The sequence below is a fragment of the Prorops nasuta genome, unplaced genomic scaffold (genome assembly GCF_024137725.1).
Source record: "Prorops nasuta isolate Cenicafe-Biocafe unplaced genomic scaffold, Cenicafe_Pnas_1.2 PNAS00001, whole genome shotgun sequence".
NCBI lineage: Eukaryota > Metazoa > Arthropoda > Insecta > Hymenoptera > Bethylidae > Prorops > Prorops nasuta.
Window position 1 is genome coordinate 9,473,456 of NW_027116798.1, and position 17,768 is coordinate 9,491,223.

General features: G+C 34.2%; 2 protein-coding genes across 2 annotated transcripts; one reads left to right on the plus strand and one right to left on the minus strand.

Annotated features, from left to right (window-relative positions):
* The first annotated feature begins 1,858 nt into the window (after window positions 1-1,858).
* On the plus strand, window positions 1,859-7,491 carry LOC136785591 (uncharacterized protein MAL13P1.304-like). The gene is made up of 18 exons (XM_066746724.1): window positions 1,859-1,933; window positions 2,052-2,171; window positions 2,221-2,266; window positions 2,351-2,563; window positions 2,639-2,851; window positions 2,927-3,046; window positions 3,299-3,415; window positions 3,525-3,632; window positions 3,697-3,810; window positions 3,926-3,998; window positions 4,087-4,196; window positions 4,243-4,331; window positions 4,390-4,467; window positions 4,518-4,613; window positions 4,703-4,727; window positions 4,906-6,822; window positions 6,892-7,074; window positions 7,289-7,491. The coding sequence occupies exons 1-18, from the start codon at window positions 1,859-1,861 to the stop codon at window positions 7,489-7,491; spliced, it is 3,900 nt and encodes a 1,299-aa protein (XP_066602821.1).
* An 8,108-nt stretch (window positions 7,492-15,599) lies between these two features.
* LOC136785604 (uncharacterized) lies at window positions 15,600-17,428 on the minus strand. The gene is made up of 3 exons (XM_066746749.1): window positions 17,304-17,428; window positions 16,684-17,204; window positions 15,600-16,630 (listed from the first exon to the last, which is right to left on the minus strand). Exons 1-3 carry the CDS (start codon window positions 17,426-17,428, stop codon window positions 15,600-15,602), a joined length of 1,677 nt encoding a protein of 558 aa, XP_066602846.1.
* Between the last annotated feature and the right edge of the window lie 340 nt (window positions 17,429-17,768).

The window sequence follows — 17,768 nt, forward strand, 5'->3', positions numbered from 1 at the left end:
GAACAAGCAAAAAGATGTTTAAATGAGTGATAATATTGCAATGAATGCTGATATTTTGATCAACTGTGCTACTTTGTATTGATTTTGACTTTTAGTCAATATCTTATAATTAATTATCAAATTATATAAAATAAATCCGATTCTATTCAATCTTAAATGTTGTCTATCAAATAAGGTATGTATCTATTTCGCACAGTACCAACAACACTACCTCAAGCATTCCTGTAGCCAAAAGCTTATTGCTTTTTCCATTTGGAAATAAACACTTTACTCTTTACAATGAATCGAAGGCCTTAAAACATTAGATCCTCGCCAATGTACGGGCTTACGTGAATTACATTGGTTTCTTTCAGTAGAAAATCAGCTCTGTAGCTGCTACAGAAATAACAAGATATGATTGATCAATAAAGTAGCGCCTTTTCTAATTGATCAATAATATTGAGTATTTCGATGCAGCGCCCCACATCTGCTACTTCTACTGATTGCAACCATTGTTGCTATTTCAGTTTGTCGTTCTGTTAACATTCCGACGCATCGACAGTTGAAATTGGACCCCGCTAGGAACTCAACCGAATCAGTGAGGCCAGTCTGAACATAAACAGACCCGCCACTCTGACCTCCCAACTCATACAAATGTATAGACTTGGACGTCAAAGTAGGGGGGCCATTTAGACTCAGACTGACTTCACTGATCAGCACTGAACGAACCATCCCATAAGCAAGTTGATTCGACTCTACAATTAATAAAAACCCTATATGTTGATCAAATCAACTAGAGAAATTTTTATTTTGATTTCTGCACAGGTTGCATCACTGGGAAAAATAAATGCAATTGTTAATTCAACTATTTTTCGTACAAATCGTTGGGTGTGCTAGCTATGTATTGGCTGTGTTCAGCGGCCTCAGCAGTTGAGTGAGCGATCAGTGATTCTATTATTTGATTGATCAAAGTTTTACTTGAGGCCAATCAGATGAGAGAATCACTGATCGCTCACTCAACTGTTGAGGCCGCTGAACGTAGCCATTGCTTCAGTTTTAAGCTTATATCCTTCCACATTGTTCTAGACGTTCTAGAACTTTTAGGCATTCAAACTAGGCACGTTAATTGTTAACGGTCATTTTATTTGAATTTAAGAAAGTAGTTTGTGGTTTAAAAAAAGGTGTATTATTTCGGATTGTGATATGTTTGCAGTAGTTTTATTCACAGATAACGTATATTACATCTGTAAAAAATCAGATATAATATGCAAAAAAGGTATTCTTAGTATTAAATATAAAAATGGTCAACGATATGCCGGTAACCTAGTAGATACCTCTGGTATGTAAAATTTTAAATTCATTCTATTACTTTTCCAGTATACGAATCGACTTTAAAGTGTATTTTATTTCAAATTTCCAGAAAATCGTGATACTCTTATTGAATTAAAAAATAGTTTAGAAAAGAAAGCAGAAACCATAGAAGTTGAAAATCGTATCTGTAATCAACAAAAAAAGAGTAATGGTGATTAGCAATTGGATATTTTCATTGTTATCTCTGTTTTTCTAATACAAAATAATTGACTGAAAATAAATCGTTTTGCTCAGGTCGTTACAAAGGAGGAACTCAAAGTGTTGCAGGTTCAATTAAAAATAAAGGTGTGCTACGTAATATAGAAAATGTTAGCGATGCTGGAGAATATAAGTCTCTTCAAATTGTAGGTGGGTATTTTTTTCACTCTGTTATAACTTAACTAAATACAGCACTTAGAATACAAAATAAACAACAGAATTGATTGATTAAGCATGTGTACACTATCTGTAGATATGTATGCAATTAAGAGCTTGACGTAACATTTCTTTTTTAGAATCGTGTACCAAAATGCAACTAAGTAATGCATTTGAAGAAAATGTTCCTCCAAAATATATTCATTCTGATAGTAACAATATTAGTCATGTAATTAACACAGAAATTCTAAATCCTAAAGGTAATAATATACTTTAATCTGTTCATATGGTACCCAAGTTATTAATATAAAATTTTAAATTTTTTGTAACTATATATTTTAATTTAGTTCATGACACCAAAATTCAAAACAATACATGTGAACAAGATTTTACTGCTCCAAAAGATGATTCTACCAATAAATGAAACAATATTCAATTTTATGAATCAGTTCCTCTTCAAAGTAAAGGTACATAAAGTTCTCAGATTGGTCCATATTCTTTTCAAATTAATTATAGTTTCGTAACATTCATACTTCAATAAAGAGAAGTCAACTATATAGCAGTAATTAGAAATTGCATGTTGCAACACACAAATACATTTATTCATGTTGATATAATTACTAATACTTTATCTTATTACTATCAGAGCGGAGTAGTCAGAATAATTGCAATAATGGTACAAAAGATTTTGCTGATCAAAATTATGTTTCTGCTAATAAAAAAGATATTGTTGATATTGGTGAAGCGGTTAATCCAGAATGTGAAGGTATTTATGTGCTCAGTTTGATTCATATTAGTCTAAACTTAATTAATTATCTAAAATTAATGTATCTATTACGTATAGCTAACTATAGAAATAGTTAACAATTGAGTGAATTGCCAATGCAATCTTACATATTAATAATTTAAAGCAAATCATCTCTATTACTTTCAGATCAGAGTAGCCAGAATAATTGCAATAATGGTACAAAAGATTTTGCTGATCAAAGTGATGTTTCTGCTAATAAAAAAGATATTGTTGATACTGGTGAAGCGGTTAATCCAGATTATGAAGGTATTTATGTGCTCAGTTTGATTCATATTAGTCTAAACTTAATTAATTATCTAAAATTAATGTATCTATTACGTATAGCTAACTATAGAAATAGTTAACAATTGAGTGAATTGCCAATGCAATCTTACATATTAATAATTTAAAGTAAATCATCTCTATTACTTTCAGATCAGAGTAGCCAGAATAATTGCAATAATGGTGCAAAAGATTTTGCTGATCAAAATGATGTTTCTGCTAATAAAAAAGATATTGTTGATATTGGTGAAGCGGTTAATCCAGAATGTGAAGGTATTTATGTGCTCAGTTTGATTCGTATTGTATTCCGGCTTCTTAACCCTTAATTAGGCATATGGGGTCACCGACCATTTCATTACTATGGTAATTTATCTGATGCGCCTAATTAAGGGTTAAATACATAATTTTGAAAGGTTATTTACTATATACATAAAGTAATTGATAAAAATTTGTTGAAACTTACTGTTGCAGCAAATGTAATCTTATAAATTTATGATTACTATGTTTTATGTCATTTTCTTTTAGTGCAAAGTATTCAAAATAATTTTAATACGTATAATGAAATCTTAGTTCGTCAGGATGCTAATATTAGTAATAATAAAATAAATAGTACTAATGCTAATAAACATAAAACAATTGATTGTGAAGATATATATATATATATATAGTTGTATAAATAAATACTTTCTCTGTATACAGTTACCTATAATGTTCCTTAGAGTTTTATTTTAAATTTCATATTTATTTATAGATCTAAGTAAATCTAATACTGATGCAGATATTTGGAGTGCTTTTGACAGTATTTGTATCGAAAATAAGAATATTTTATATGGTAATAACAAATTAATTTTTACATTAAGTATGTTCGAAAGCATTAATGCAAATTTTGCTTTTTATTAATACTTAATTTTTAAATATTTTAGATTTAAACAAAGAAAATATAAGCGAGCAATTAAAGTCTGAAAGTCATAAGATTTTTAATACTAAACAAATTGATATTTCATTTGATTGTGCAAATATATCTAATCCTTTACAAAGTATGTACATTTTTATATTCACTCATTGCAAATGTTATCTGTGTTCTATACTTAAAAATTTGGAACAGGTAAACTTTGTCAGTTATATTAAATCTTTTTTGAAATAATTTCACAGCAATTACGGAAGTTTTAGAATTTAACAAGACAAACGACAATTATGATTATTTAATCAATACTCAAAATACAAGGTAGTAATTATTTAATTATTTAATTATTATATAACTAAGATCATTCTTAATTTTTCACTATTCAATTTCTTACATTTAAATAATCTAGAATAAGTTCCGTACTGGTCAGTGATGTAAATCTAGGAAACTCAAAAAATTATAGTTTCGGCGATGAATTATTAACGCAGCAAGTTACTTTTTTAAGTCCACCTAAAGATGGTAAAGCGTTAATATTATAATTGTAATGGGCTTTTGTATTTTTCAGTCAATAATAATGAATTTTTTCAATCGTTTATTATACCTTGTGTGCCACTTAATTCGTTTCAGGATTCAAATGATGACTTCTTTTATATAGTACGTAAAAGTGCGTACTAAAATTCTGATTTTTATTAATGAGTGTCTTGAGTTCTAGATAGAGGAAATCATTAAAATTTCTTTAAAACTTTTAACTTACTATAACAACTACACATCTCAATTTTCATTATTGTCTGTCTGAATTAAATTTCGCTGGACTACATTAGCGATATTAATACTTTAAAGCCCTGTAATGCTGTAAGCCTACCATATGCCGTAGATGGACATAGAGTGAAAGAGAGAAAAGAATATAAGAATGAGAGAGAAAAAAGGAAAATCAATGTATGCAATGACATTCTATCTCTCTGCTGTATTGGGTTTATTTCTCTACTTATCTACAGCCAATAATAAGCTTAACTTATATTGCGTAGTCTCAAGAAGTCCCTATCTCGCAAGGCAAATTGAGTGGCGTATGCTATATAAAATTTTAAAAACGTTGAAGTTTGTAAAAACTCTTGATTAATGGAAAAATTGTATAATATCATTACTTAGCGACTGAAATTTACAAAATGATTCTAAATTTTACTGCATTTGCAAAGAATGTGTGTACTGAAATGTGAATTTTATTTTTCAGATATATATGAAAATGTTACAGAAAACCCAAGTGATTCAAGTTATCAACCTGATAGTTCCGATAAAGACATTTCTGAGAAAGATTTAGCGGAAGTTAAAGGGACCAAAGAATCTACAATTCCAAATAAAAGTAAAAATTCGTCAATTAATACAACCTTAGACCCTTCTGATTCGACATTAAATGCAGCTGGAAATAGAGTACCAAACGATGAGTACATGATTGTTAGCAAAATAGAATCTGGGCTCAAAAAAGACTTTTGCATATATTGTAAAACGCAACAAACAAAATTAAGTCGTCACTTAACTAGAAAACATGCAGATGTCAAAGAAGTTAAAGACCTTCTTCTAATTCCTAAAGGACGGCCGGAAAGAAAAGATCTAATTAATAACATTCGAAAACAAGGTCAATTTTTTTATAATACGAGCTCACAGGAAAATAAGGGTGAACTAAAAGTGATGCGACGCCCTAATAAAAATTTAAATAAAAAGGCAATTGATTATGCCATTTGTCCTCAATGTAAGGGAGCTTATTCAAAATCAGCTCTGCGGTATCATTATCGAGTCTGCAACAAAAACAAATCTAAAAATAAAAGAAATGTATTGATTAAATCAAGGCAGACAACAGGACGTTTGCACGAAGTTGCTTGCGATATCTTACGCAAACGAGTATTTCCTACACTTAGGGACGATTGCATTACTAAAGTAATTCGATATGATGAATTATGCATTTTGTTTGGAAACAAATTGTGTGATAAATACAAAGATCCGCATTATTACGACATGATAAGACAAAAATTAAGAACAATCGGTCGATTTTTATTAGAAATAAAAAAAAGAGATAATTGCATTAATGATTTATTTGAGGTTTTACACCCAAAATACTATAAATTATGTATTGATACAATACAATATTTGGCAGGCATAAACGAAACAAAAAATGGTTTTAAAACCCCATCATTGGCCACTAATTTAGGCAATTTATTGAAGCAAGTTAGCAAAAGAGCTATTACAGTTTATATCTTAAGAGATAATAAGGAAAAAATAGACCTCACTGAGAGATTTTTGAAATTAATAGTAGAGGACTATTCCTCTTCAATTGCGAGAGTAGCGGTTGAAACCCAATTTCAAAAACGAAGGCAATCCAAAAAACAGTTGCCAATTCGATCAGATATACAAAAATTGATCAGGTTTTTATCTAATGGAATGAGAAAATTTTATGATATATTAAAAGAAAAGTTTTCCTTTGATGCATGGAAAAATTTAGCAGAATTCACATTAATATCAGTTCAACTGTTTAACAGACGTAGAGCAGGGGAAATAGAACGCGCTTATGTTGAAGATTTCAATAATTATGATTCAGTTAATGAAAAAACTATCGGTGATTCGTTTAAAAAGTTAACAGAAGAAGAAAGAGTTAATGCTCTGAGATACGTACGTTTCAACATAAGAGGTAAATTGGGGAGAACTGTTCCAGTACTGCTAAGTCAAGAAACGTTGAAATATATCAAAATACTTCTTAAATATCGTCAAGCCGCTAAAGTACATTGCAAAAACCCATATTTATTCGGTTTACCCGGCACACTGAAAGGTGATTATAGATACCTCAGAGCATATTTTATAATCATAAGGTTTTCGGAAGAGTGTGGAGCATCCGATCCGGAAACTTTACGGGGTACAAATTTACGAAAACATTTAGCGACGACTTGTTCCTCACTAAATCTTAGAGACGACGAAGTCACCGATTTGGCTGCTTTCATGGGACATGCGGAAAAAATCCACAAACAACATTATCGTCAACCCATCCTTAGTAAGGAAATATTACAAATTTCGAAAATTTTAGAAGTGGTACACGGCGATGATAAAAACGATGACGAAAACGATGACGAAAGCGATGATGATTTGGTTGAACCGGAAAGTGGTACAGTACTTTTAAATTATTTTTTTCTCTATTATTTAACACTGTTTTATTTCGTTTATATGATTCTAGGAAATAATTTAGATGGTTTGCCTAGGAAACGTATGCGTACAAATATACATATGGATTTATCCACGAATGAAAACACTGCGATGGAAACAAGTATTGAAAATAATACAGCTCAAGAAAGTGGTAACTCATCTATTGAAGATTACTCTGATGCGGTAGATAAAACGGCCAAAAAGAAACGATCAAGTAAATATTAGTAGTATTTCACTTATTATATATATTTTCATATCAATATAAAATAGGGTAATAGAAGTTCTTAAAATACATATTTTAAAAGTTAAAAAAGATACTATAGGTAACATTTCCATTTATTATTTCAAACGTTGTTATATCACTATTCACATGTTAAACATATATAGAATTTTTCATTAATGTATAATTTATTTCATTACATTTATAGTTTCCCCATATGGAAAGTGCAGTCGCAAACGATGGAGTGAAAGAGAAAAGGAAATTGCTTTTAGAGAGTTTGCACACCATATCAAATCAAAGATATTACCTTCTTTTAAAGAAATTCAAGAATTAAAGAAAAAATATCCAAATATTTTTATTCGAAATGTTGCTGCTATTAAAACTTGGATTAACAATCAGATAAGAAAATAAATCACTATCAAAGAAAGTATACATAATACCTATTCAAGTATATGCTGCAATTTCAGAAACAAATTATAACAAGTTTTTAGTTTTATTAATACTGAATATTCGAAAAACGTAGTAATACTGTTCCTATAATTAAAATGTGAAAAATGCAAATATTTTTATTTTTCAAAATGTATTATTTTACGACATATTACTTGAATAAAATATATTCATTAATAAATACTATTTGGCACTGAAAAATTGGACATCTTTCAAAATCCAGCATAATTTATCGATGAATAAACCTTTTTTACAATAAAAATTGTAATAATTAAATTTTCTAAGTACACATTCTTTTTAAAAGATCAAATTAAACAATAAAAAAAATCAACCAAAATAGAAAACCGAACGAACACAAGGAAAATAAAAAGCATTTAACAATTCTAATAAGTACGAAAAAAATTCGGTAAGTATTTAAAACCAATTTCGTAACAAATACTTCTTATAAAGGAAAACAAATGTGGAAATTAATATTCCCAAAAACATTGACTACATATGTGAGATCCATAAGTAAGTGTTACTATATATTAGAATTGGTTCAAAATTATTTATTAAAATAACGATGGAAGTCAGAACGGTGTAAGATAGCTTTGGTTTCAATATAAACTCGTTATTTCTCAGCCGATTCATAGAGAAAGACTCGATTATAGAACATGGTATTCTGCTTGCTAACTATGTAAGGTGAAGTTTAATCATCTATATACAATAACTACAAAAATTTATAGTAAACTGAAAGATATTCAACTTGGTTCCCGCATTTGTCATTACTTTAAATTTATTGGTTCCATCATCTGCCTATATATCGGACTGTTTTACTTAGTTCATCAAGAAAAGTGAGAACCGTTTTGAAAAGCATACTGTCATCAATTTTATCCTATAATCACATTGTTTTAAATCACACAATCCTGAAATTGTAATGCCGGAAACAAATTTGTCAAATTATTTTTGTTTTTACTCTGGTAAACTTTTATGCCTGTAAGAGTTTAGTACGGCAATAATAAAACCGTCGTTATGTTAATTTTTCTTTGCTGCACTTAGAAATGGACTCTCGCCTCGAGAAATGATTTTTCCAAACAGAATTGGGTGTTGAATCCATTGTTCAGCATAATTATGTGCATATGATTATACAATCTTTTTCAACACCTAGTGCTCCATTACATGCCATGTTAGATAAATATTCCTATATTGGATTATATTTTATGAAAATTCAGATTATCTGGGGGGTCGTGACGTTTAAGATTTGTTCTAGTCATAAAACGTGTAGGCGAACGATATATTAATTTAGCGTATTAGTCAAATTCTGGCGATTCACTTTCATCTTCCGGATACAAAAAGTACCAAAATTTGTATGGAAGAATCCGATTAAATTCTTGGACCTACATTTTTAAAAGAGGTCCCAACATTTCTGTACTGGCTATATCTATACTTATACATATCCATGCTTCAGCAGTTGTTGGGTCCAAAGCTATTATGTAACGATAGAAATCGGAACCGCGTAAAATAGTTCTTTTTTCAATATAAATCTATTTCAAATCATTCGATGCTTAGTAGGAAGTTCAATTATCCAGCATAGTATTTCATTTGTCTCCAACGTCAAGCAAAGCCTGTTGCATCTGCACATACTACACCTAGTAAATATATAATAAAATGAAAGATATTCAACTTGGTTCCCGCATTTGTCATTACTTTAAATTTATGGGTTCCATCATCTGCCTATATATCGGACTGTTTTACTTAGTTCATCAAGAAAAGTGGGAACCGTTTTGAAAAGCATACTGTCATCAATTTTATCCTATAATCACATTGTTTTAAATCACACAATCCTGAAATTGTAATGCCGGAAACAAATTTGTCAAATTATTGTTGTTTTTACTCTGGTAAACTTTTATGCCTGTAAGAGTTTAGTACGGCAATAATAAAACCGTCGTTATGTTAATTTTTCTTTGCTGCACTTAGAAATGGACTCTCGCCTCGAGAAATGATTTTTCCAAACAGAATTGGGTGTTGAATCCATTGTTCAGCATAATTATGTGCATATGATTATACAATCTTTTTCAACACCTAGTGCTCCATTACATGCCATGTTAGATAAATATTCCTATATTGGATTATATTTTATGAAAATTCAGATTATCTGGGGGGTCGTGACGTTTAAGATTTGTTCTAGTCATAAAACGTGTAGGCGAACGATATATTAATTTAGCGTATTAGTCAAATTCTGGCGATTCACTTTCATCTTCCGGATACAAAAAGTACCAAAATTTGTATGGAAGAATCCGATTAAATTCTAGGACCTACATTTTTAAAAGAGGTCCCAACATTTCTGTACTGGCTATATCTATACTTATACATATCCATGCTTCAGCAGTTGTTGGGTCCAAAGCTATTATGTAACGATAGAAATCGGAACCGCATAAAATAGTTCTTTTCTCAATATAAATCTATTTCAAATCATTTGATGCTTAGTAGGAAGTTCAATTATCCAGCATAGTATTTCATTTGTCTCCAATGTCAAGCAAAGCCTGTTGCATCTGCACATACTACAACTAGTAAATATATAATAAAATGAAAGATATTCAACTTGGTTCCCGCATTTGTCATTACTTTAAATTTATTGGTTCCATCATCTGCCAATATATCGGATTGTTTTAGTTAGCACATCAAGAAAAGTGGGAACGTTTGTTATAAACATGTAGCTAATTTTTTTTTATTACTTCTTAAGAACTAAAAAAAAAATTTTTTTTTTCTGCCAAATCGTATATAAACTCTATATCCAAGGAGGGAACTGGCATTTATTTGCATTCTGAAAATTACCGCTTTTGAAAATCATGCTTGCGAGATTGAGAGCGTAATCTTTCAAACGAAAGAGTTTTTTGAAATTTTCCGCTGCTGGTTTTTTTACAAATTATTTTAATAATTTTACTTTGTTATTTTAGTATTATCATGTATATTTTATTATCTTACGTGCATCTGTTAGTATTGTCCGGAAAGGTGGATTAATTGTGGTGACCATTGTGTTATACAATTGAATTTATAAAATATGAAAACACTAATGGTAAATCTATCTGGGGAAGTTAGTACTATATTTAAATTGATTGTATTTTTTTAAATTTAAATTTTACAAATTTTTTTCTTTTAATTTTATTGTTATATATATTTTTTTTACTATCGGTAAATATTAGGAATTTCTCTTTATAACATCCAACAGGTTATAATACTAATAATATATCAGAGTAATTCCAAAATTTAAACGGACCTAAGTTCATTCGTTTAATATTTATAATTGTGAGGGCCCGGACCTCATTTCCTTGTTTTTACTTGCAGTAAAATTGGCTCTTATAACTGCCGTTTTGCAACTTATAAAATATAAGGTCCGGTCCTAATACTTACGCTGTTATAAGAATAATTATCGGGCCGGTACTCATATTATACAAAAGTCCTGATATTAATCATTAGATCTCCGAAATGGTCCCAATAAATATCAGCTTATAAATATATATTTATTTATTTTTCTTCTTTACTCATATACTTGTACATAGTTTTGTTTTAATGAAGTACCTCCAGAATAAGGGTTAATATTATATTATGAATAGAATATTGGTAATTAATTGGTGCATAAGCACACTGAAAATGGAGTGTAAAAGACTCCATTATATAACCTTAGTCATTTAACTTTCTTGATAATGATTTAGATATTGATGGACCTGGCTACGCCTTGCTTGACTTGGTGTTATCTTTTTGCTTGTGCCTTTTATATTTCCTATAGGAATAGTACAGCAAGTAATTAGGTTCTTGAAGAGCTAGCGTTTGATAAATTGAAAAGGTGTCTTCTGTCCAATTAAACTTATTCATACATGGACTGAGGGTCCTTCGATTATCCCACATCCTCAATATTATTTAATAGTTAATTTTCTTATTTATATATAAATATTTTCTTGTGAATAGTTATAACTTCATGGCTCTTGTCTTTATAAGATAATATTAGATTTGGGGAGAAGTTCCATGTATTCTCATGTAATTATTTTGAATTGATACTTGCAAATTGTTAGACAGAACAGTTGTTAAATATAACATTCTATTTTAATTTTATTAATGTGTAAAAGTAACTTTCTTAGAAAATCCACTTTAATTTCACAGCATGCCACGTCCTTGAAAAGTCTCAAACCGGCAAGCCTCAGACTGGCTCACGTACAAGTTTCATGAGCCTGGCGCTCTTTATAAGTAAAGTCTGTGTGCCTTTGCACTGATTACTAGTTAAAATTGTGTCTTCCCCACAATAGCAGGAATCATGTCGCATACTGTGAAATTAAACCAAATGTATGAAAATATTATTAGGTTAATTATATGGCCCTAGAATCGTTAATACATTTTCTATAAATTCGCCGTTTTGACTCCTAAATTAATTTACAGAGACACATAAAACATTAATTTGTTCTGTTTAATTAACTGCATATTTAGAAAAAAATAAGCTTGTAATTATGCAAAAATATTAATTTAAATAGTCGAAGCGGTGAATTTGTAGAGTAATAAATATTAACGTTTAAGATGTCTCATGCGTTAAACCATGCATGTAATGGAACGAAAAATACAATTTTTTCGAAAGAAAACTCAAGTTCTAAAGGGAAATGAAAAAATACATAGGTAATAAAATGGCATGCGATGCAAATATAAAAGTGAAGTGTTCTGTGTTTCACATTGCGTTTTTAATATTATTTGACACTTCAGAATTACTAATTCAGTCAAAAGGCCGGAATTGATTTATTACAAATTTAAAAGATGTCTAAATAATATAGTAGATATCTAGGGCCATATAATTAACCTAATAATATTTTCAACATTTGGTTTAAATTCACAGTATAAAGTATAAATATATCGAAAAAAGGTATACTTGTATCTGTGTAAAAAGGAGAGTACGTGAATTTGTAGCTATGAAGTTTATGCAAGTTTATCATCTATATCCTTAAATCTCTTATAGCGCATGTGGTAAGGTCTCGGCTTTTGGAACCGGTGAGGCCAGGTTCGAGAATTCTTCGACTCTTTTTTTTTCATTTTTATAATTTTAGAATATTTATAGTAATCATTAATAACTTATTTGAATTAATAACGAAATAAAAATTAAATTTTTATAACAATATTTAAAGTGTAGGATTTAATAAAGATCTTTTGAGCGTAACTATGGAATATTAAAACCCCATTTTTACATATTTTTTAATCTAATATGTGCATGGCAATAAATAAATATTCTACAATAAAAAAAAAATTTATTGGATGGAATCGAACTCGAATCTGAGGTTTGAAAGATGGAGGAGGATTGAAGCAGAAGGCCGAAAAGGAATTTTACTCAGCTCTTCGGCTACACGAAAGTTAATTCGAGAGGGAGAGAGAGATCCGAAAAAACTATGCCGTTCTTTCTCGAACTCGATGTATAGCGAAGATGTCCGAAGCTGAGCGATGTTAACCGAAGGAGGTTGCACACGCATTCGCACCACAGTAATGGCGTGTGTGCCTAACAAAATGCTTCTCATTCGCGTCCGACAGATGGCGTTAGTGGTCTTATGGATGTGGCCGCACGTTTGTGTTCCACAATTAAAAAGGAAATAAATTACACGTCTATCTAGAGCTTACTCTGGGATTTTTATTGCAATTCACAGCACTTAAAATACAGCCCTTTTTCGCACTGGGAAGTTCAATGCAAGTAACTCCTATTCTACTCGGAAGAGAGCTAGTCGGTCAGGGTGGTCCCCTTTTATACCCCGCTGCTCAGGTCAAAGGTGGCGCTGCCCTGTCGGCGAACGGCTGGTAGCAGTGGTGAGTTGGCAGCAGTCTCCACTTCCTTTAGCTCCTGTATAGTTGGTGAGACGCCAGTGTCGCCACAACCACTCCCCCCTGAGCTTGCGCGCCTGCGCAGTGTTTCAGTTGTCATGGCGGACGGGTTTGAATCTAACGTACGTTTTCCTGGGCTGGTCAAACGTCGATGTCCAAATGTGTGGCTTCTGTTCGACCACGTCGTCATCCTCAGTGAGTTCATCGTCCGTTTTGGTCAGGTACGCAGGTTTCAGTCTATCGACGGCAATGTGTTTGTCCTGCCCATCCACTTGTTTGTGTACAAGCTGTCAGTAATTCTTGCTTTAATTTTGTAGGGCCCAGTGTATGGAGGTTCCAGTGGCTTCTTCACGTGATCCGACCTCACGAAAACATGTGTACAGGTTTGCAGGTCTTTACTGATGAACATCCTCGCCTTGTTATGGTGTGCTGTCGGAGTGGGTCTAAGTGCTCTCATTATCTCTCTGTGCCTGTCAACAAAAATCAGTGGATCCCAAACCTGCTCATTATTGACAAAGAAGTCGCCAGGTATTCTTAGTGTTGTTCCATAGGTTAACTCAGCTGGTGTTGTTTGCAGGTCCTCTTTGAAGGAAGTTCGTAGCCCTAGCAGGATGAATGGCAGGATATCAACCCAGGGTTCTGGAGAACACATCAATGCTGCCTTCAGTGTCCTGTGCCAACGTTCCACCATTCCGTTCGACTCTGGATGGAAAGGTGATGTTCTGTGCCTCTTTGCTCCAACTGCATGTGCCAGTGACTTGAAGAGTGCAGCCTCGAACTGAGTTCCTTGATCTGTGGTGATAATAAATGGTGTGCCGAAGCGCGAAATCCAGTGAGTGAACAGTGCCTTAGTGAGTGTGTCGGCAGTGATGTCTGTGAGTGGGATAGCTTCTGGCCACCTTGTGAAGCGGTCAATTATGGTCACACAATACCTAAATCCCTTCACAGGTGGTAGGATGATAATGTCCATGTGAATATGTGCAAACCTGTTATCTGGCACCTCAATGTGATTCGGAAGGATTCTGTTGTGACGCTGGATCTTGGATCTTTGACAACTTAAGCATTCACGTGTCCATTTGGTAGCATCCTTCCTAATCCCAGGCCAGGAATATTTGCTGCAGAGTTCCCTAGACGTGCTGCGAATGCTAGGATGTGACAGTCCGTGCACAATTTTAAAGGCTGTCCTTCTTAGTCTCTGTGGTAAGTAAGACTTCACACGACCATCAGACACCTGGCAATAAATTTGAACATTTGGCTCTACAGTGAGTTTGTGCAAGTGCAGTGAAGTGTTCCCTTCGTTTAGCAAGTCTTGCAGCTCCTGGTCATCTCCTTGCGCCTCTTGAATGACCATGGGACTCAGTACTGTAGGCATAGTGACAGCATTAATGCGAGAAAGTGCATCTGCCACCACATTGTCACTCCCTTTTATGTATTCAATGTCTGTTGTGAACTGTGAAATGTACTCCAATTGTCTCAACTGCCTGTCGGATACCTGGTGAGGCTTTTTGCTGAATGCATGTGTCAGTGGTTTATGATCACTCTTAATTTTAAATGGTCTGCCTTCTAGCATGTGTTCAAAATACTTGATTGCTGCAAACACTGCCAGAAGCTCCCTGTCATATGTAGAGTACCTCTGTTCCGTGTCACTGAGCTTCCTGGAGAAGAATCCTATAGGGTACCATGCTCCATCCTCCTGCTGCTCCAAGGACGCTCCAATCGCTGTCATAGAGGCATCAACGGTGAGACAGACTTTTGCTGTTGCTGATGGGTAATGAAGCAAGGTTAAGTTAGAGAGGCTCGCCTTGGAATCCTCGAATGCCTGCTCTGCCTCAGGGTCCCAGGTAATTGGCGTCTTGTCATTCTTTTTGGATCTGACCAGGTACTTTGTCATGGGTCCCTGCAGCTGTGCAGCTAGTGGAATCGTTTTACGGTAGTAATTTAGCATACCCAAAAACCTTCTCAGTTCCATGACTGTTGTAGGCTTTGGAAAGTCCATGATCTTTTTCACACGTTCAATAGATGGTGTGTAGTGTGTACCCTTTTTTGCTAATGTTGTATCCCAGGAAGTCAACTTCGCTTTTGCCAAAGTGACACTTCTGCAGGTTAATTGATAGATTGTTCTGCTGAAGCCGTTCAAAAACTTTTTCCAGATTATCTCGATGTTGCCGCTCGGTGTCGGACATTACCAGGATATCATCAACATATATAAATACGAAATCCAGGTCTCTGAATATATGGTTGATGTACCTCTAAAAGGTTTGAGTCGCGTTTTTTAAACCAAATGGATTCACCAGGTACTCGTATAATCCCCAAGGGGTTGTAATTGCTGTTTTTCCTATGTCTTCCTCATGCATTGGTATCTGATGATATGCTCTTTCCAGGTCAATGGTCGAGAATATGGTCTTCCCTTGCAGCATTGGGAACACATCATGGATTAGTGGAGGCGGATAGCTATCGTGAACTGTAGCTGCATTCAAACCCCTGTAGTCACCACACATTCGATAGCTATCATCCTTCTTCTTCACCAAGTGTATGGGGCTTGCCCATGGACTACTAGATGGACGAATTGCCCCCATGTCAAGCAGCTGCTGAATCTCCCTTCGCGCTGCCATTGCCTTTTCACCAAACAGCCTTCTGAACTTCTGTGACACAGGCTGACAGTTGGTTATAATGCGGTGAGCAAAATTTGTTTCTCTAATTTGCACCTCAGGAGAAATCCGGGTTATCCCGATGTATTTTTTTAACAGGTCTGAGTACGGAGAATCTGAATAAACCGTTGACACGCTGTGGTGGCTTGTCTTAAGGATTTCTCCTCTGGAGGTTAACTTTGTCGTTCCGTCAATCAACCTTTTATTTTTCAGATCTATAATCACATTGTAGTGAGTTATAAAGTCCGCTCCTATAATGGCTGTCGGTACCTCTGCAATGATGAATGTCCAAGTGAATTCTCTTCGCAGATGCAAATCCAGCTTCAAGGTCCTCCTACCAAAGGTCGGAATTACCGAGGTGTTTGCTGCATAAAGAACTAAATTGTCCTTTTTACCTCCAATTTGGCATTTATTTGCCGGGATTATTGAGACTGATGATCCGGAATCGATCAGATACTTTATATTTGTCTGCTTATCATGTATAAACAATCGGAGTTCCTGTGAGAACTGATTGACCTCGCCACAGTTGCGGACTCCGATCAACGATGACTGTGCTAGTTTCCCGCAGGTTTCTTGAAGGTCGCATGAAGTAGACACGGCTCTGCACACTTGTTCGACTTCTCTCCAAACTTCTGATGGTAATAACAAAGCCGTGACCTTGTTGGCGTCTTTGATCTCGGCCTACTGTATCTTGGAGCTGTATGTTCCCGGTAACCGCTTGACCCTTGAGCAAGCTGCGTTTCTAACGCTCTATGTGCTGCCTTCACATCTTTTATTTCCTGCATGCACGTAATAATTAGCGCTTGCAAGTCCTCTATTTTTTTCTCTAGATTGCTGCTTGAATTTGCTTGCGTACTGGTCGACGCAGCCATGACATACGACGACTGGAAAGTATCTATGATACGATCAGCCATTTCAGCCACTGCTTCTATGTCCAATTTGCTCGATGTGAGCAAATGTGGACGCATGTGCACTGGCAAACGTTCCAGCCAGAGTTGATGTAAAATCTCGTCACTTATCTCCGACTTCGCCAAATCACGCATCTCGCGTAGTAATTGCGAGGGTTTCTTGTCCCCAAGCACGAGATTTTTCAGCAGTTTATCCACTTGCTTAGTGCGCGATTCCGCCAAACGATGTATGATTGCTTCTTTTAGATTTAGGTAGTTCCCCGTCTGCGGCGGTCTTCGTAGAACATCAGTCAGCAACCTGAGAGTGTCTCTGTCCAAGGCTCGGAGAATGGCAGAATATTTTGTCTCGTCCTTGGTGATTCTCGCCGCATTGAATTAAGCTTCAACCATCATGAACCACAGGTCTGGCGCATCATTCATGAACGGTGTGAGCACGTGTTTGCCCACGGAGTAGAGCTGCTCCATTGGATTGAACGCGGGCGAGTCCGTGTCCAAGAGGCTTTCGCTTCTTTCCTCTCCCATCTCTAAGACTGAGGTTGCATTTGATTTGCTGGACCAATCTCAGGCATTATTATCAGGTTGTCCGTTGACTCCGTAGGTGGTGGAGTTCGTTGTACCTTCGGCATCACAGTCCCACGAGGCTAAAGGATCACTCCAACGACAATTTCCTTGCAGAGTTCTCCAGATCACGTCGGGGTCACCAATTTGTGGCCGCACATTTGTGTTCCACAATTAAAAAGGAAATAAATTACACGTCTATCTAGAGCTTACTCTGGGATTTTTATTGCAATTCACAGCACTTAAAATACAGCCCTTTTTCGCACTGGGAAGTTCAATGCAAGTAACTCCTATTCTACTCGGA

Excerpts from the sequence above, each read along its gene's own strand:
- LOC136785591 (XM_066746724.1), top strand. The coding sequence starts at position 1,859 with ATGCAACTAAGTAATGCATTTGAAGAAAATGTTCCTCCAAAATATATT. Across the intron at positions 4,197-4,242 it reads TTTAAGTCCACCTAAAGATG|TCAATAATAATGAATTTTTT; the intron begins GTAAAGCGTTAA and ends TGTATTTTTCAG. Across the intron at positions 4,728-4,905 it reads AGAAGTCCCTATCTCGCAAG|ATATATATGAAAATGTTACA; the intron begins GCAAATTGAGTG and ends TTTATTTTTCAG.
- LOC136785604 (XM_066746749.1), bottom strand. The coding sequence starts at position 17,428 with ATGGGAGAGGAAAGAAGCGAAAGCCTCTTGGACACGGACTCGCCCGCG. Across the intron at positions 17,205-17,303 it reads AATGATGCGCCAGACCTGTG|GTTGCTGACTGATGTTCTAC; the intron begins GTTCATGATGGT and ends AGACACTCTCAG. Across the intron at positions 16,631-16,683 it reads ACATACAGCTCCAAGATACA|AAGTTTGGAGAGAAGTCGAA; the intron begins GTAGGCCGAGAT and ends TATTACCATCAG.